Genomic DNA, 20681 nt, shown 5'->3' on the forward strand with positions numbered 1-20681 from the left:
GGACCCACCTTTCTTCTCACTATATGCAATTTTGGTGACTATGGTAATGGCAGCTTTATAAACTTTTAGGCATCAAGAATAGTATTATTGAACCATTTTTTGAAATTTTCATTAATTTTTTCATCAATGTTTTCCATCTTCTTCTAAACCAGGAAAACAGGAGCTCAGAGGTTTATAACAATGCTACTCACCCAGTTAATTGGCTGTAAAGAGAAGTGATATGCAACCTCTTCACAACAAGATGCGAGTATGTCAGTTCTACTGAGACCTCCTTATGCCACAGATCAGGAATCCATGTCTACTACATGACAATAGCAGGGTTTTGTTTTGTTTATATAAAGACATGCACACTCGTGTAGTTGAGTAAACCTTGCATAATTATGGTAAAAACACTGATTTCACAATGCTAATCCATTTTCACTTGAAAGATATTACAAATTAAAGCTATGCTGTACTCTGAACAGTGCTTCCCTATAGAGGGTATGTGTAATGCAATATGATCTTCAAATGATGGTGACACAGACTTGCAGAAGAAAACAGGGATCTAAAGTACACCCTCTAATATGGGATTTGTTGTGCTGTGTAGGTTGAAGGGTCTGGGGCTTCAGGCATCTGGAATAGAATAGATTCTGGCCAATTCTTCAGTTATGAACACATTGACTTCATTCCCACAAATAGTCCCATTGATTTCACTGAAATGAAGAGCCGAACAAGTACAGGAAGTTAGTTGGGCTAAGAATAAACAAACACAGACACAAAGGTTATAAATATATAACTATTTTATTTTTGAATATTAAATAGTTTTTAAATTACAAGCAATTTATTGAATCACACTATGCATGATAATCAATATACAGTAGAAATATTACAATTTAAAAATGTACACAACTGCAAGACAATTTGACCTGAAATTTCATTAACTATGATATATTGCCAAAAACCTCATACCTGTATTAAATTACAATAGGAAAACCTCATACATATGATTTTGTTACATAGTTCCTCATTTACAAATTGAATTAAACATTGTATATACACATCAGTACCATTTATCATTAAGTTACACCTACGACTGTGCAAGTTAAACAATTTAATAAACAAAACTAATAATTTTAAGTCTATTCAAGTTTATCTGAAAAACAGGCTGCTGGTATCACAAATACTTATTTTCAGTATATTTAGATGATCTTGTACTCTCCCTAGATTTTTTCATATCAAAGACTTGAACCAAAACTTATTAATATTTAAGGATATTTTTGTATGACTTAAAGCTGATGTAATTTTGTCCACTCCATTCTTATTTTAAGGCTATTTCTTATAAGGCTAATATATTTTTGATTCCACCTTTCACTAAATCCAACAAATAGCCATGTCACTGGACTCACCACTGAAATTTTAGCATAGTGCTTAATAGTTATACAAAAAAAAATAAAAAAAAAATACAAGTATTCCCCTACCAACCAGCCCCTCATGAAAAAAGATTCACTACTACATATAAATGTACTACTTAAAATACTGATAAAAGAAAGAGGCTTGAATGGCTTTCATTAGTGCATCACCAAGGATATGAAAAAAGTGTTTAATCAGTCCATTTCCATGGAAATGGCAGTTTACACATACAGCGTACAGCTGAAGGTTACGGACTTGGGAAGGTACAGGTGTTTCAAATAAAAAAATTGATGTTCTTCTCATGTTATTGGCCTCTCACTGCACAACCTAATCAGATTTTCTCACCAAGAAATTTTTAAAATAATTTTTATCAGCTTCCATTTTAGGCTGTAAATGGGATTTTTTTTGGTAAAATATTTCAGTAGCCAAATTAAGATAACACCTTTTAATATTTAAATAAATAATCAAGACCTTCTATTACAGAAGAAACTAAAATGGAAGCAACCCTCATAATAAACCATTGAAAAAACAACAGATATAAGTATTTTTAAAACTGAAACCACTGCTTGGATAACTAGTGCAGGAGATTACACAATTTAATGTATGGCCATTTGACTACATTTCAGCTGCTCCACAAATTTGCCTTCATTGCATAATTCATTGTTAGATGGTTTACTCCTTGAACACTGCTAGTAGTTTGTAATATAGTTTGTCATATTTCCAAAGTATTGATTACAATTTTAATCCAGTGAATTGGATTAGTGAAATTAATATCCACTGGGATTAAGGAAGTGTGGCAATTCACAGATACAGCTAAATATTTTTTCTTCATTATATAGCTAAAGCAGCACATTACTTTGTATAACATCCCACAGACCCCAATTCCATTTTGAACAAAAATGTCTGTTTGGCAATTCATTAGCAAACAGTTCATTTGGACACAGGAGTAAACTTTCATTGTTACATAAGATTTTAAGACATGGTACTCTTAAAGAGAATAGGAGTCACAAATGACTAACGGTCCCACCCAACTGAGAAAAATCTTGATGTACTGAATACAAGATTGTGTGCAGCTGAGCAATATTTAATCTATTCCATAATCTGAATTTCCAAATTTCCAATAGGAACAAAAGTGAAGCTCAATCTCAATATTCCATTTAATCTATATTAGCTTTTATTTAACCTCAGAAACTATGTTCAAAATCAAAAGATTCAGAATTAAGGCTGAAACTCCTTCTCTAACCTTGTGATACTTTAGGTGTTTCAGCACACATAGGGGTAGACAAGCCCACGCATTCTTTGGAGACTTGGCATATAGAGTTTCATTCTTAATTTTGAATTTCCCTGCTTTTTTATTTATGGTAATATAAAAGTATTACAGAAAAATACAAGGATTGATGAGACACCTTAATCTGGTGTGTGTATTTAAGGAATTTTAAAAGTCTGTATTACAGAACTAATAGGCTATAATACTTAGTTTGCCAAAGCCTATTGTTTATATTTCAACATGTATAAAGAGCACATAATGTAATAGCTCCTTTAAACCCACTACAGTACATACAGTAAGTGTATATTTAGAGCAGCTGGCTTTGCACACTAAAGATATGTTGAAAAATTCATGAAAATGTGTTGCTGTGCATGTGCAACAACACATTTCTATGATGTTATTCACACTTCACACTGAAGTATGACTCTCCCTGTGATCCTCTGGACCTGAGCTCCTCACTAGGACAACTCAGTACCTCAGGAATACACTGGCAACTTTAAAGCATTTTATTTCTACAACTAATCTCTTTCCCTTGAGGGGTATGAAAGCCATTTGAGCTGTAAGGGCAAAATAACAGTTAAAAACCCCACTTTTCTACTTTTTTGTATTCCTGTCACTTAAAACCGGTACCCTATTTTAAACCCAATTGTGTATAAAATAAAATTGTAATATAAAAATTTAACAGCTGAAAATTTGTAATTCCAATGTTGCAGATGGTCACAATTCTTAGCTTTTCTGTACCCAGACCTATTCAGCAGAAAGACTAGTCCTATACTAAAGCAGAGTAAAAATATGTATGCCACTAAGCTGCAGTATGCTGTACAGCCAGATAGAATGGTTGATCACAAAGCTCTAAATGTCAGCATTTTTCAGCTTTTTCCAATCTGGCCCCACATTTGCAGCTGCATAATGCATTTCACAGGCAAAGGAATTACTGCTCAGCTGTATTTAGTGAGGCAGTGGGGGAACCTGTCAGACAACTTATTTCAAGGATTAAACAAACTAGCTGGATTTATAATTGAGAGATAAAATTATGTTCACTTCACTTGGATAGCTTAATGGCAAGCTTCACTATCTTACATCTTTGGGTCAGTGCACGTTTCAAGTAGCACCTTGAAGCCCTGCTGACGGTTAATAGAGGCCTCGACAGTTCTCTGGGTGACAAACTATGAATGTCAGTTATCCACTGCTTTAGAAGCAGCACTATTAGCATGCTTAAATCCCCAATTGTTAATCTGAATACTCAATTGTTTTTGAAGTAATTGAGATAGGAGGATCTACAGGCTTCTAAACGGGAAAAAGGCATGGAAGGCCCAATCCATAGTAAACAGAAAATAATTTGGGCTTCAGAATTCATAGGATGAACAAGTGAGCAGCCAGGTAGGCCTGATGGGTCCATTTTTATTTAAATTTATTGTTCTACAAGATATCCTGTTTCAATGCAAGTTTTCAGGCCCAACATACACCCACCTCCCTCCAAAAGTAGGTGGTTTTAATGGAATGCAGAAAGGCCATTAAATGTGATTAAATAGGAAGGTGCTACTATAATTTTAACAGCTATGATCACTTTCAGGAGTGAAAATAAGATATTCACTTAATCCAAAATGGATCCCAACGATATTTCAGACATCCCTCCCCAAATTTCCTATGACATACAGGCACTCTCACAATTTATAGTCAGCTATCACTGTAAATGATACTGCATGTAAGATTCTAGCAATACTAACGTAACACTCAGAAATTATGTATGTTTTACAAGTGCCGTGCATAGCAAAGAATATAACAGGACAAACTGAACTGGTTAGCTGGGCCAATTCAACTTGTCTTAATTTCCTTGAAAAAAAAAAACAAAAAACATTTTGATTCTATACAATGTTGGGGAATATGGGAAGAAAAATCCATAGTGCAATTGCAGTAAGCAAAGTAATATATAGTAAGTGATATCTTTCAGAATAAATATGGCTCACTACTGATCAACTATCATTCATACAGTTTCAACAACACAGCCACCTGTTGCACAGGACAGTTATACACAATTCTACAACAGGTGGTATGTTCAAATAGATAAACTACGTGGAAAAATATAAAATAATATTATACAATCCCATACATAAACCAGAATGTAGTGTAACGGCTTTACATGTTTGTTACAAATAATTATCTGAAGAACATTTCAAGTACTTGAAAACAGCGGCAGAGTCATCATTCAATGAAAAGCAAATTGCACTGATTTAAAAACAATACATTACAAAGTTAAATACACATTCAAATTAATGTCCTGATTTAACATTGCTTTCAGTGTTTATTGTAATTCTTAGTATTTCTTGATTACCTGTATTTTACTCCAGCAGATCCACATAAGTTTTACACAGTTTATCAGACATTAGTCCAGAGTAGGTGTGTTCCACATGTGTAATTCCAGTGAGGAAGCTTTAACTCATCTAATCTTTTTCTCCATCTTCACTGCTTCCTATTAGGAGAGGGGAAGTCAGAAGACACAGGTAAGATACTTGGACATTTTCTTTTTACTATTTAAAAACATACTAATGATTTTCTGTATAAGTCTTCCCTTAAATCTTTTCTAGAGACTTAACCAGCATGTCAGGTTTTAGGAACACACTTGCCTGATCTAGAGTACTGGTTAAAGTTTCCCTTTTTTTAAACTTTCAGCTACTCCCCCCAACGTTAAACATGTGGCGCACACATACATAAGCACACCTGCTTAAATCACACCGTTCAATGTCACTGTTTACATCACATGAGAAAGTGATGTACGATCTCTAAAACAACATCTCTTATTACTAAGTTACTAAAGCAGCAAATATAATACAAGTGCAAAGAAAAATGTAACACTGATTTATTTTTTATAAAAACTTTGAAGCCAGGGAATGTCAGTGGCTAGTAATATTTATTTTTAATATCTTGATAAAATATTTTGTTTATAATTATATTTTGAAATTATTTTTGAGTATGTCCCTATTCTTATTCTATCATTTCCTTTGAGGCATTTTGGTACTAAAATATAAAGAGGAGCACTTTAGTAGAGGTAAGAATATAAAGGAAACTGCTCAGTAAAGAAATACTATTGATATCTAAACATTACTGTATACAGGTCTTCTGCTAAACCCTCCTTTAAGAAGGAAACTCCCTACATATCAAGCTCAACATACATATCCAGCTCTAAAATCATGTTGCAACCTCTAGCAGAGTGTCAGTGCATATTTCCTACAAAAAACTAGATTATAACATTTTTAGGCTACTACCGTAGTACAATAGTGCTTTTAAAGGTCCTTATCTAGTAAAATAAAAACAAAAATCAAATTATGGCCTCTGATGGGGCCATCGTAGAAAAATTCTCAAAAACTTTAGGAACTACATGGGGGAGCATGGTTTCTTCCAAAGCACCCACAGTGTGGCCATCAAGGTAGAAATCTTATTGTTTTTCCTAGAAGGGTAACCTAGTACTGTGCTTTGGGAACAAACCCAGAACTTTGGCAGTGCTTTATGCACAGGTTTTTCTGGAGAACATTTAGCAACAAAAACACCAATTATTTTTATGCAAAATGTTTTCAGCCCAATATAAGAATTATTAATAAATGGCTTGTTTAATCATGAAAAACATTTAAGATCTTATTTGCAAGGAAAAAGTTATTTAGATTTACCAATACAGTACACACAAATACAGGCCCCAATACCAAGATTTAAATTCAGTTCACTGACAGACAGTATTTGCATTATTTACATCTCTGCATTCTATTTTAATGCAACACTTGTTTAACAAGCTATTAAAAACAGGCCTTACTTAAAAGCCAAAAATATTACAAAAGTTATAATGTGCACTGTTTACTTGAAGGAAACCTAACTCTACTTACCTCCTTGCTCAATATCTGAATCTGTAAGATGTGTGAGAGAAAAACTTGCAATGTTTGCAGGAGAGATAGAGAATCTGGAATAAGGTGATGAATGTGACCAGTTTTGTTCAAGACTCCGGGAAGGTGGAGGTGGAGAAAAGTACTTTGAAGTCTGAGGAGGTGGCTTAGAACTAATTAGGCTATTTGCTGACTTAGATATAAAAGAGGGCTCTGGAGAAGAGAAATCATCATCCCATTCAAAACCTCCACCTAAAATAAACAATCATAATTGATAAGGATATACATAATTTAAGGTAGTGTTAACAGTTTAAAAAGCTAGCAGTGAAAAATTGTATTGATTTGAATAGTACAACTTACTATATCACATTCCATCTCCATAAAAGCAAATGCTAGTTAGAAGAAGCAATTTCATTTAAAATTTCCATATTTTAGGGAATCACTGGGACTACAAATGAATGCTGAAGAAAACATGAAGTTACTAGCTTTCTGGTGGTAAAATGTACTGGTCCCAATATAAGGGCCCTTAAAAATCCCAATATCCTTAACATCACCTTTTTTCCTTCTACCACGTCACAATTCTAATCTGATGTTAGTGACGGTTACTGAGAATTGCTGTAGGAAAATATTGCTTGCTATCTGAAAGCAGGTGGGAGAACATCAACTTTCTAGACAATAAAGCATTACATTGCTAACTAATGGCTTTGACATATATGCCGATATTATTGTGGAAAATTAAGTGGAACGGGGATGCAAGGTAAGAATTCTGATTTTTAAAGAATCATCTGGTTTATTAAAAATCTGTAATGATATTGTGTTCCCTATGGTAAATCTTGTGGAATTATCCAGACGTTTCCAAAATTAAGAGTCTTAGCATTTCCACTATGGGTCCCTCTCCTAGTGAAGCAGCTACACACTCCCATGCTATCATCATTAGGAGTTTGTTTCCATGGCCAAGAGGAGCTACAACGGCCCAATGAAATTAAGTGAAGAAAATATTACTTAAGAAAAAGACTCTTGCTTCATTAGTCCATTGAAGCTCCTTTGGTATGGCAACTTCTCTGGCTTCACCAGGAGAGGGAGCCACTGTGAAGATAAATTTTTAATTTTTAAGGAAGTATTAAGAAGTTTAACAAATTTACAAGGAAAGAAAGGGAGAAAGTTAGTAAACGGGATGACATTTATGGTTTTAAGCGGTTGCATCAGGTCACCAGGAATAGGAATAATCTGCAGGATCAGTAAAAGTTTTCCAATCCCTAGTATGTGTCAGAGTAAAATGTCTGAGCGCTGCTAAAGAAAAATCTTATAAAAAAGAGAAACTGAAGGCAGTGCTGTATGGCATATTTATGATATTCCATAAAACACATTTAAATTGCTACCAAAGGACCCAGAACTAGGTTTTGCTTAAAATATACTGTTTTGTTAACCAGAAGTACCTTCATCATCAGTGGAGCTTTCTGAATTTGTAAATCTGTTCAAGTAACTAAGACCTGAAGATGGGACGGGCATGCTAGCAGAGCCTTGGTTGTTTGATTCTGCTACACTGTTTCCCAGCTCTTTGGTTGGTGTTTCCTAAGACAACCAAAAAAAAAGGAGTTAAATTCCATTACTGTGCAGATAGCACATATACAAACATATGCAGATGCCGGGGGTTCCAAAACTATGTAGTTATTTTCCAAATCCTCTTACAGACTGTACAACCTCTTCAGCAAGATCACAGCCAAACTTCAATTTACATTTTATATATGTATTTGTATTGAAATATTACCCATTATAATTCATAGTAAAGTTGCACTGATGAACACCACAATGTGTGCAGGAAGTATGAATTTTTAAAAATTGTCCCTCCCCTTACTACCCTCTATTTAGAGTCCATAAAAAAAAAAAAGCATATAGCAATGAAGCATAAGACTTTTAGACTAACCATTCTTCTCTGCATGAAACCATTTAGTTAACTATTTTCCATTTTAAAAATCCATCTTTCAGTTCCACCCACCACCATTCCAGTTCTATCGGTTAATCATAATTTAGGGTGAAGGAAGTAATTAGAAGTTTAGTAGGCCTGGCATATGAAAAAGTTACTAACATGTAATCAATTAGTGAAACTGAGACGTAAGAGACCAAATATTGGTAGAGTTATAGTTCTAAGGTAGCAGGTATTTTCTCTAACAAAGGGATTGCTATTTCTTTTGTGACAGAAGCCACAGAGCAAAGAGTCACCTTGTTTTTTTACTCCAATATGCAATAACCATTTTAATATTTTTTATCCACGTCTTCAGAAGCAACATTTCCACGGCTTGACAGTAGGTCTCTATTCATTTAAAATTACCACGCTAATCTGGGTTGCCATAAGGTTTAAAAGACAACTTGTTATTGTATCAAGTGAATAAGGAACATAACCTTGGATTTTATTAAGTAGGTCAAGCATTTATATTCTATTTGTACTGGACTAACTTGAAGAATCACATGTATCAGATTAAGAAAAAGAAGAAAATAATAGAGGAGCTCAAATACTGAGCTACTCTACTCTGACCACATGTAATAATGTAGTTTAGGCTCATTAGATTCATTTATCACACCACCTTGGATGGGTGAAATGCAAGGTACACAGGAAACAGCTAGTCTGAAATAGTATATTTATAATGAAGATACATGAATTGGAAGTTTACTAGAATTCAAATCCTCAAACCAGTTACATATAAAATTGGCAATATTTCTACCATCAGTGTAAGAACAGTCCTGACCTGTAAAAATATTTGTGATATACATTAAAAATATCAAAATGGCAATTTTGAAGACTATTATTCTAATAGGTATAAGCACAGGTACGGTTGTTCAAGCTCTCACATACTCTTTATGTAAAGCAAACTACATTTCACTTTATAAATACTGACTTGCACCAATGCATTGCACTGAATCTTGGAAAGAATCTCAAAAGATCCTTGCCTAATGTGCATAAGGTTTATTAGTTTTTAATTAGATGAGCAGCTAATTTTGTAAAGACTTGACAACAAAAATACAGTCTGCAGGTATATCATCTTGAATCTGGGCTTAAAAATTTTTCATTATGTCCTTTAAAAAAATTCTAAATTCTAGAATCAATGCCTAGTAATTAAGAGGTCAAGATACCTGATCAAACAGATAAACTGTGACATCATCGAAGAATGTTACTGCCTTTTTCTCACTTTTCCAATACTCAGAGGGCCTGTCATGTTTGAGAGATTTTGGAAGTTTTAGCAGGCTTCTCAGATGTTTTCCATCATCTTTATCAGAAACTATCACAGGCACTTGATGCACAGTTTCATCTTCACTGTCAGAGCTAAGACTACGCATATGGAAAGTTCTCATATCATCCTCAGAATCATCACTGTTTTCATCTTCCTCATCTGCATCATCTCCATCCTCTGATAAACGATGCATTCCAGAAACATCAAGCTTACCAAGGTATTTTCCTTCAATATCTGGCTCTTTCAGTTTAGGTCCTTCAATGTGGCACAAGGATTTTTCAATATCAGTTGAACCTGAAGGACTGTGTACATTATTAATAGACTTCAAATCTCTGCATGGAAGAAATTCTGAAGTATTAGTGCCAACACAAGAGACATTTCTGCAAGACTCCTCATGTAGTTTAATTTCATCTCTGTAGTTATGTTCTAAATTCACTGCAAATATTGGAGTTTCCTTATTCCATTTGTCAGGACACACCTTCATTACATCTGTCTGATGTGTCTCCAACTTGTCGTTTAATTCTAATTGTATTTCTAAATTACTAGTGTCCTGATAATCCTCTGTTTGACTGTACTTTGGCTGTATATCTTCAAAACAATAATAATCTTCAGTTTTATTCTCTTCTATGCTGGAAGAGGTACTACAAGTATCTCCTGCTAGTACAGTTGGTTCTGCTGATTTGTTTACAACCTCTTCTGTTTTTTTGTCTGGCTCAGAATCATTATCAGAAAAATAGGCAGAGTCCCTATAAGAGTTCTGATTTCCATTAGCAAAATTCTTTGTGGTTATTTCAAAGTTATTATTGCTATTTACTGCATCTAAGCAAGCTGTTTCTGCAGAAACAATGATTACTGGATTAGCTGACAAATCACTGTCACCAATAACACAGAGTGCAATGTCCATGTTAGAAGTATCATCAATAGCAAGATGTGAAGACCATTCTGGAGACTCCAGATTCTCAGTTTCATAGCCACTATCAGCAGGTTTATCAGGTGGCAAAAGCTTCTGGGGAATTTGGGCCCCTAAAGACTCTAATACCTCACTCACATCTAATGAATCCATAGAGTCTGGCGTTTTTATGGATTGTTCCACAGTCTGTGAGGGAGATGATGAACTGTCTTCAAACAAATGATCTTGACTTGCACAGTCTGATGAAATGACAGATATTAAAGTCACTTCTTTAGGAACATCCCTATATTTTTTATTATTTGAAGTTTCATTGTTGTTCTCCAGTAAACCTCCATCATCCTGTTCTAACACAGAAGACTTGTTCTGCAAACCATAGTTCATAACTTCCTTATTAGTGTTTCCTTTCTCTACAGCAAGGTTTTTACCCAAAGTAATCTCATCATAATTAACAAGGATTTCATTTTTTATTTGTCCCTCAGACTTTTCAGGTTCAAGTATGACACCATAACACAAATCGTTTCCAAAACTTTGATTTTTGGTATTACTAGATAATATTTCAATGTGGGCATCTTCAATGCCTGGTTCCTTTCCTTGACAGAGACTATCATTAACATTGCAAGATGAGTTTTTATCTACTCGTACACATGAAAACCTATCACCGCCTTTCAGTATGGAGAGGTTCTGGTGTTTATCTTGCGATTTCTCATCTATTGCAGGTGAAGCAGAAGGCACCTGCGTCTCTGCAAAAGACTGAAATAGACCACTCAAATCTTCATCTGCAGGTACATGGACAAGATGCTCTTCTTTGTTCACAGTTTTTAAATTATCATGCAATAAAGAAAAGTCTGGTATATTTTTAGCCAGTTTTAGCTCAATGGCCAGAGAGTTCCTATTTGATTCAGATATATTTTTAAAATCTGTTTTTTCAGATTTTGGCTTGATATCATTACTGCTATCTTTGTTAGTCAATATCCCTTTTAATAAATTCTTCTCTTGAAGAAACAAGAAGTTATCCGAGAGTTCTTGTACAGATAGGCTAAAATCAGACTGTGTGATATTTTCATATAAGGAAACAGCCTCATTTTCAGAAACATGACTAAAACACTCCTCAGGCTGACTGACTGCTTTTGATACCTCTAGATTTGAATTTAAAGCTGTTGGATTAAATTCTACATGAATATCATTTAGGTCAGTTAAGTCAAATATATTTCTGTTATTTGTCAATTTCTCTGCTCTGTCAATATCACTAAATATATTCTGAAAAGGGCTGTCGGGACCATTAGTACTATGCAAAGCCTCATCTTTAGGATCTCTGTTACAGTGGAAAAAATCCACATCTGTGTTGGATTCTGCAGCGTCAAGATCCCTGGGAGTCATGAAGTGCGAATTTTTGTCCTGTACAACTTCTTGATGATCAACTTCTGTGGTTAGTACAGCTGACTGGTTATCAAAATTAACGCTGCTGCCCCCACCTTTTTCTTCTAACTGGATATAATAATCACTTCCAAGAGAACGTTTGTGAGCATCAAAAACAGGAAGCACCCCAGGTACATTAAGTGATGCTTCCTGACCACTTTCATCCTGTGCTCCAGATCGTTGCTCTGAAAGTGACCTTTCAAAAACCTCAACTGGAAAGAAAATGCTTGTATATGTCATTGCTTCATCAGGATTCACCTGACTGCATTCATCAAAATGATCATGTTTAGCTGCTTCCCAGATATATTCAAAGCTGAGTCCTTGACTTGTTTCAGTTACAGTGAGGACTTCTTCCATTTCATGGCCAAGTCGATCTCCTGTGAAATGATCTAGGATTGGAAATGCAGAGTTATCTGATTCTCTATTGGAGGTGTTTGGCTTAAGAGCATTCCACTGCTGTTCAAAATCTATCTCAGGGTCCCTTTGGCTTTGCATGCGAAGATATGTTAAAAGTCTGTGTACTTCCTCTGCTGTTGGTCTCTTATCTGGAGATAGCCAGCAGAACTGTAGAACTTCATACCTGTGGTGAAGAAAAGGATATTTTTAACAGCTACCATGTACAAAAAAACCTGCATTCCCCTTCAGTTCACTGCATGGATAGGCTACACTTTTCAGTTCATTACTTTACATCAAGCTATTAAACTTAAGATATTTCCTTTTGCTTTAGTATATTTTACAAAAATGCTTTCCTTTTCTGTTGCAATTCCTTTTAATTGGTAGCTAGAATAACTTTTCCAGAAATATATAAATATACAGCTCTTCTAACTTATTTTTGACTGGGTAAAAATTACAATTTGTTTGAGAAACCTCTAACGGTTCAGATTTAAAAAAAAAATAAAAAAAATAAGAGTCTAAAAAAGGAAATTACCATCTATCAGAATATGGCTGTTCCAGATGTGGCTTAGAGAGTTTAACATGTTTCTCTTTTATGACCTGGATTAGGACTTCTCTGTCAGAAAAGTGTGAATAAGGCTGAGTAGCATTGTCAAAGAGCTCCCACAATGTTACACCCAGTGACCTGAAAAAGAAGTGACAGTTTTCTATTAAACAATTTTGTATTATTTGTACTGAAATACTGCATAGAGGTCCCTCTCTTGTGCTAGATGCGGTACATGCATGCCTATAAGAGGTTAAAAATCAAGACAGGTTTTGTTTTAAATGATGCACATCAGAGCATCTAGACAACTCCATAGATGCCAGCTTTTAGCAAACCTTCCTCTACTCAAGAAGCATAAAACAGGTGTGTATATATGACAGCTCCAATTCTGCCTGTTGCTAACTCATCAAAAATAAAAATTCTTAGCCTATGGAACATAAAAACCTTAATGGGGCTCTACTATAAAAATGTTTTTTTATTTGATTTATGTCCTGATGAGGATCAGCCTATCCCACTGCATTGCATTGAACAAGTCTGTTTCAAGTGCAAAGTGCAGCACACTTCCTGCCTGGCTGTGTAAAACAAATGTTACAAAAGAAGTCACAATGAGTTAAGGCAGAAACACATACAGCAACACTGTAAACCTTATCTATCTAAAATGTCTATACAGAGCAATTTAACCCTTAAAATATGAGGAACTGTCACCCTGGTCAACTTGTCCTCTTATCTCCATCTCTGCAAAAAACCCAGAAACATTAAAATACCAGTAATATTAAGATATTAAGATATCATGCTACAAAAGCCACCAGAGTTTCACCTGAAATGCTTAAAACTTAACTGCATGGACTCATAATAGCACAATGTCTTATCTGAGGATCTGGCACATAAGATGAACAGCTATTGCAAACTGAGACTTGGAGCCAATACTGTCCCAGGCCACCTTGCTCTCTGACTAGTGAAACAAACAGGAAATCAACTTATTTTACTGTTCAGTCCAATTTATTCTACTGTCTAGGTACAATAGGAAATTCAGATTTAGGGTAAAATCTTAAAGAGCACCTAAATGATTCAGGAGCCCAAGGGCCATTTTCAAAGTCACTTAGAAACCTAAGTCTCACTGAAAGAAATGAGGCTTTGAAAATGGATTTTGAAAATTTTACCCATTGTCTAGATTCTTCGCAGCCTGTGCTTATTAACCCATGGCAACAATCAATGCAAATGGGAGCAAGTGAATGTATTTAACTGCAATCCTGTGAGATGAATGGTAAGTTGTGGAACACAAATGTTAAAGCTCTACTGTAGTGTATTGTGCCAGGGCTACATATGATCCATAGATAATATTTTGGCCACAACTATCATACAACTTTATACATTATCTAGGACAGTTACCTTAGTGGCCAAATAATTTGCTGTTTCGCTTCTTGTTAATTGCTGACAAATGTTTGCCTTGTATACAGCAAGTATTTCTTTTACAATTGAAATGTAAATGCCTATTCTGCTAAAAATATTTCCATTATTTTATTTTGATGTTATAACCACTTAACAGCAAATTTAGAGTGTTGAGTATAATTTCAAACCAACAATAGGGATTAATCTGCAAAAATCCTACAAGATAAAGGATAGCAGAATATTAAATCCAGCACATCAAGCCAATAGCCCATTCTGTGCATTCCTTTACTATGAAAATACATTGATATTTGTGTCTTTTATACTGAAAAATGTATGAACTCCAGTTCTTTCTTCAAATATTTAAAAGTCTATCACATACCATATGTTACTATACTTGGTTTGTTCTGCTGCTAACATTCTGTCTTGAAAGCTTGTTACTAGCTCAGGTGCAGTCCATCGAAGAGGAACCAACTTCTTCTCATTTGTCTCAACATAATCCTCCTAGTAATGACAAAAAGAAAACCAAAATAAAAGCTAATCCAAGGTTTATGTTTTATAGGGGCTTCAAGCTTTTTATTTTACTTTGTTTATCTCCCTGATTTCTCTTCTTAAAAGAGGTTTATAGCCTCTTCCTTTCTTGTCAATACTTCTATTCAGCAGAAAGGGAAATAAATGTTCTCTGAAGCTCCTTAAACCTTTCTATAAGACTATTATACAGAAAGTAAGTGATCTCAGCAATCTTCTCACCATAAAAAATTAAGGTAATTTTTGATGCAGCACAGAAGCACCTATTGAACAAGAACATCTTCCACAAGTGTATATTAAAGTTTAATTAATTTGTATTAGAACAATTCTCAACATATTAAAAACATTCAGAAATAGTTTGGCAGCTAAAATACTTTGAAAATTGGTTAAGAAAATGGATTTCAATTCACATTCCCTTCTCCCTCTCCAATCCCATTTGTTGAGTATAATAGTTTGAATCAATATGAAATATTATGAACACTTACAGGTAGAGGCCTGCAAATCCACAGATCACTTTTTCGGATTGTGGATCAGATGCAGATACAAATTTTGTATCCACGCAGGATTCTACTTACATTTCAAAGAATATTTTTAAAAATTCATCAAAAATGTTTTGACTTGACTTTAAATTTTAATGCATATATTGTTTAATAGAAGTTTAACTTCTACATCATCCCTGTGTTCTTTTACTTTAGAACACTTTTAGGAGGGGGCATACAAGCCTAAATGGTAACTAGAAGTTTATGAACATACGAATGACCATGCTGGGTCAGATATATGGTCCACCTAGCCCAGTATCCTGTCTTCCAACAGTGGATGGTGCCAGATGCTTCAGGAGGAATGAACAGAACTTGGCAATGTATTGAATGATCCGTCCCATGTTGTCCAGTCCCAGCTTCTGGCAGTCAGAGGTTTAGGGACACCCCCAGCATGGGGTTATATCCCTCACTGTCTTGGCTAATAGCCAAGGATGGACTTATCCTCAATGAACTTATCTAATTGTTTTTAGAAACCAATTATGCTTTTGGCCTTCACAACATCCCTTAGTAACAAGTTCCACAGGTTGACAGTGCGTTGTGTGAAGAAGTACTTCCTTATATTTGTTTTAAACCTGGCTGCCTATTAATTTTAATTTTATTGGGTGACCCCTGGTTCATGTGTAATGTAAAAGGTAAACACTTCCCCTGTTCACTTTCTCCACAGAACTCATGATTTATAGACCTCTATCATAATCCACCTCACAGTTGGTTCTTTTCCATAATGAACAGTTCCAGTTTTTAATCTCTTCTCATATGCAAACTGTTCTATACCCCTATACATTTGGTATATTTTAATTTTAAGCTGCTCTGAATCTCTTTAAAACTGTTTTAGGCAAAGAAAATACATACATTAACTTACCTTGTACCTACTGAATCCTATTCCATAATCTCCTACTTTTACATTTAAATCAGATGTTAGAAAGCAATTCCGTAAGGCTAAGTCACTGGAAAATAAAGAATACAGTAATGAGAGCAAAAACAAGACAAAAAGATATTCAATACAAGTTTGAGAGAAAAATCAATAACTTGGCTAATGTAATGAAATTCAATTTAGCATCAGACTAGAACAGAGCTTAAAGACCAATCCTGATGTTAAATACACAAAATTCTACAGAAGATGCAGTCACAAAAAGTAATCAAGTATATTTACATGCCCTTTTTCAGTACTGTTCATGTTTACATTTTCAATGCATTTTCAGAAGCCATCAAGTCAAAAACATGCTTTGCTGAAAATAAAAAGTAATTAATTTATTTTATTGAGCATTATTAAAAAAGTTCAAAATGCAGCCATCACTACCCCCTTGTGGTCTTCTGTAATTATGCACACTCTTTTAAAAAGTGCTCAACCTAGACTCAGCTTTTTGTAATAATGGATGTTCAATCATTTAATTCCATTGACAAGAAGTTGTGTATCATATGAGTTCTCAGTTTTTCTATCCTACCTAAAAGAACCCTCTTACTTGAGACACTTACTAATGCAGAAATAAAAAAAATGCTAACAGTTCCTTCCAAACTGAGGATACAAATATTTCAGGTTTTACAAACTAGATTTAAACATTTGAAATGGTTTTCAGTAGAAGCACAATTTGTTATACAAACAGTAAGGAATTAATCCATATTCTGCATAAGGATTAAGTTACATTTTAATTCCTGTTAATATAAATATACTATATATTACCTTTAAATATACTGTACGTCCATTAAAAGGCAATGTATCAAAGCAAAACTGAAAGAAGTAGAGGTGCATAAAAGTTGTTCTACTAGAAACAAACCCAAAAGCTTAGAGAAACACCTACTCAGATCCAGTTTCCATCACAAATTCATCACAGGTACACATTACCAGTAAGGTAGCTTTAGCTGGTCCAGCTAATGATAATAAGTCAGTAGCGGTTGTAGAAAAGATTCCACATAAAAATATTAGCACTTCATTTTCCCCCTTTTTAGCCTGGAGAACTTGTTCCCTTTTGACAATATGTTTAACATATGTCATCATACTCAACAGACAATTTGGCAATGCATTTTAAGAATTCATATTTACACCCATAAGACAAGAACTTCCCATCTGATTTCGGTCAATCATAGCTGGAAAAAATCCTGGAAGAGAATATTAATATAATACAATTCTAGCTGCTTGAATTTACCACTAACAACAAAATCACTGATGCTGGAGCTTTACCACATACTCTGACAGCATCAGGATAGTGTTGCCAGAAATAAACATTTGCAATGACAGTCTTGCAGATCCACAGGCAGTTATCTACCAAATTTAGCTACATTTTGCAAAAAAAATTACTGTTCATTTAATAATTGCAAAGCCATTGTTTCTTCTGTTACAGCACCATCACTCATCTTGACAGTTAAGACTGGTGGTACTATGATAAGTCATTATTCAAAACTGTTAAGTACAGATTAAAAACTTTTTTACTTGTCAGGGAATCTTGGAGGATGCAATAGCCTTCATCTACTCTTCCTAAGTTGAGGACTCTAGTTTTTAATATTCCAGCCCCTGCTCTAAAACAAAGTCTTTCTTGTCCCCTTGGCTGAGGGATGGGATGTGTTTTGGAGCTCATCAATACTGTTCCTAACTTGCTGAAGGAATTGTTGCAGTGACATGATATTCATACTCCCAGCTCCAATGATAGAAAGATTGAGCCCAGAAGTCAAACGTAGTTCCCTTGCAACTTCATACAGTGAGTCAAGTCAATTGCCCCCACTGCTGGAGCATCTCCGACACATCACCATCAAATGGGGATGAGATGCACATCTTTGCTGCAGTCTTCACTAAAAAGCTAATTGTGAACAGATGCTTAATACGACATGAAGAACAAGAGTGAAGGAACACAAGCCAGAATTGAGAAAGAATGGGTTAACAACAGTTAAGCTGTATGTATTCAAGTCAGCAGGGCATGATGAAATTAATCCTAGGATACTTAAGGAACTGGTGGAAGCAATCTCAGAACTGTTAGCAATTATCTTCAAGAACTCATGGAGGATAGGTGAGGTCCCAGACTACTGGAGAAAGGCAGACATAGCACCTATCTTTAAAAAGGGGGAACAAAAAGGACCAGGGGAATTAGAGACCAGTCAGCCTAACTTCAGTACCTGGAAAGATACTGAAACATACCATTAAAGAAGCAATTTGTAAGCACCTAGGGGATAATAGGGTTATAAGGAATAGCCAGCATGGATTTGTCAAGAACAAATCATGCGAAACCAACCTATTTTCTTCTTTGACAAGGTCACTGACTTAATGGAGGGTGGAAGCTCTGAGGTGATATATCTTGATTTTAGTAAGGCTTTTGACATGGTCCCTCATGAGATTCTCATAAACTAGGGAAATGTAGTCTAGATGAAATTACAACAAGATGGGTGCCCCAGTGGTTGAAAGATCACACTGAAAGTAGTTATCAACCGTTCACTCCATACTGGGAAGACATTTCTGGTGGGGTCCTGAAGGAGACTATCCTAGGTCTGGTATTATTCAATATTTTCATTAATGACCTGGAGTGGAGAGTATAGTTATAGAATTTGTGGATGATACCAAGCTGGGAGGCATCACAAGCTCTTTGGCCAACAGAATTAGAACTCAAAACACCTTGACAAATTAGAGAATTAGTCTAAAATCAATAAGATAAAATTCAATAAAGACAAGTGCAAAGTACTACGCTTAGGAAGGCAAAAATCAAATGCATAAAATACAAAATGGGGAATAACCGACTAGGCAGTAGCACTGCTGAAAAGAAACGGGGGGTTATAGTGGATCACAAATTTAATAAGAGCCACCAAGACGCAGTTGTGAAAAAGGCTAATATTCTGGGGTGTTTCAACAGGAGTGTCATAAGTAAGACATGGGATGTAATTGTTTCCTCTACTCAGCTGAAGTACTCTGTCCAACTCTGGGCGCCATACTTCAGGAAACGTGGATGAATTAGAGAGGGCACAGAGGAAAGCAACAAAATGATACAAGGTTTAGAAAATCTGACCTATGCAGAAAAGTTAAACAAGGTATGTTTAGAGTCTTGAGGAAAGATGACCGGGGAGAGGGGGCGGGCCTGACAACAGTCTTCAAACATGTTAAGGACTGTTATTAAAGAGAGAACAGTGATCAGTTGTTCTCCATGTCCACTGACGGTAGGACAAGAAATGATCTGCTCAAACTGCAGCAAGGGAGATTTAAGTATGCTTATAATTAGTAAGATTTTCCTAATATCTTTAAGTACTGGAATAGGTCGCCAAAGGAGGTTGATGGAATCCCTGTCCTTGGGCATTAAGAACAGGTTACCCAAATACAAGTCATGAATTGTCTGGGTCTACCTGGTCCTGCGTCAGTGCAGGGGGGATGGAATAGATGAGCCCTTTAGGTCCCTTCCAGCCCTACATTTCTATGTTTCTGTAACAATACATCATATTATCTGTTTCAAGCTGGCTCAAGACAACTAATTGCATTCTTGCAGTATAAGGATTGTGTGATTGGGCAATATCCCTGTAAGGTTTTCAATGACTGTAGTAACCCAAAATTCTAATTCTCTATTTTCTTTGCCTATCAATGCACTTGCCAATATTTGATTTTATATTTTCTCCTTTTTCAATATTTTTGCACTATCTAGGAAAGAGAACACTCCTTTAAAAATGGTGCATGGTGGGAAACACTTTCAAGATATACAGTTGTTACCAGAAGTGTCTCAGGCTACATCTACACAGAGATAGAGGTATGACTTCCCTACTTGTGTATACAAACTTGCACTAGCTCTCATGCAGCTAGCACAAGCAGAAATAGTAACACAGCCAGAATAGCTCAGGAAGCAGTAGCAGAAGCATGGCTGGGCTGTGTCGTGCCAAGTACATACCACCACTTTTGAGTAAGTTTGTGTGCAGCATGGTTCAGCTGTGCCTCTGCTGCTACCACCCACACTACCACACTTACACTGCTATTTATACTTGTGCTACCTTAATGAGAGGTAGACTGAGTATGTGAACACAAGTTGGGGAAATCACACCTCTAGCTCATAGTGTAGGCACAGCTTCAGTCTAATAGAAGCTGCAACAGAGGAAGAATTTAGAAGTAATGAAGGAATTTATTTGGAAGAACTAAACTCTGTTGAATATACAGTTTTACATATATAGTGTTTTATAGTGTTTGCTTTATTATAAAATGAGTATTTTGCAAGCACCTTGAGTCCATGCATTGTACGTAAGAGCTCAAGGATCCCGAT

The 20681-nt window shown here is 35.3% G+C and overlaps 1 protein-coding gene across 2 annotated transcripts in view; it reads right to left on the minus strand.

The window, feature by feature from the left end:
* Positions 1-361: 361 nt before the first annotated feature.
* Positions 362-20681, minus strand: part of LMTK2 (lemur tyrosine kinase 2) — a 74403-nt gene continuing 54083 nt past the window's right edge. The window contains exons 8-15 of one of the 2 annotated variants that reach the window (XR_010920328.1): positions 16328-16412; positions 14784-14905; positions 13007-13156; positions 9655-12658; positions 7962-8097; positions 6529-6777; positions 4989-5126; positions 362-692 (exon numbers count right to left, since the gene is read on the minus strand). Coding sequence is in view for 1 of the 2 variants with exons in the window: in XM_067550937.1 (XP_067407038.1) it covers positions 5098-5126; positions 6529-6777; positions 7962-8097; positions 9655-12658; positions 13007-13156; positions 14784-14905; positions 16328-16412 (3775 nt within the window). In the remaining variant the exon portion in view is untranslated. Of the gene's footprint in view, positions 693-761; positions 5127-6528; positions 6778-7961; positions 8098-9654; positions 12659-13006; positions 13157-14783; positions 14906-16327; positions 16413-20681 lie in introns of those variants that run through there. The other variant, XM_067550937.1, reaches the window with a different exon arrangement.

The sequence above is a fragment of the Emydura macquarii genome, unplaced genomic scaffold, assembly GCF_026122565.2.
Source record: "Emydura macquarii macquarii isolate MOO-44397 ecotype Brisbane River unplaced genomic scaffold, CSIRO-AGI_Emac_v2 contig_1348, whole genome shotgun sequence".
NCBI classification, from domain to species: domain Eukaryota; kingdom Metazoa; phylum Chordata; order Testudines; family Chelidae; genus Emydura; species Emydura macquarii.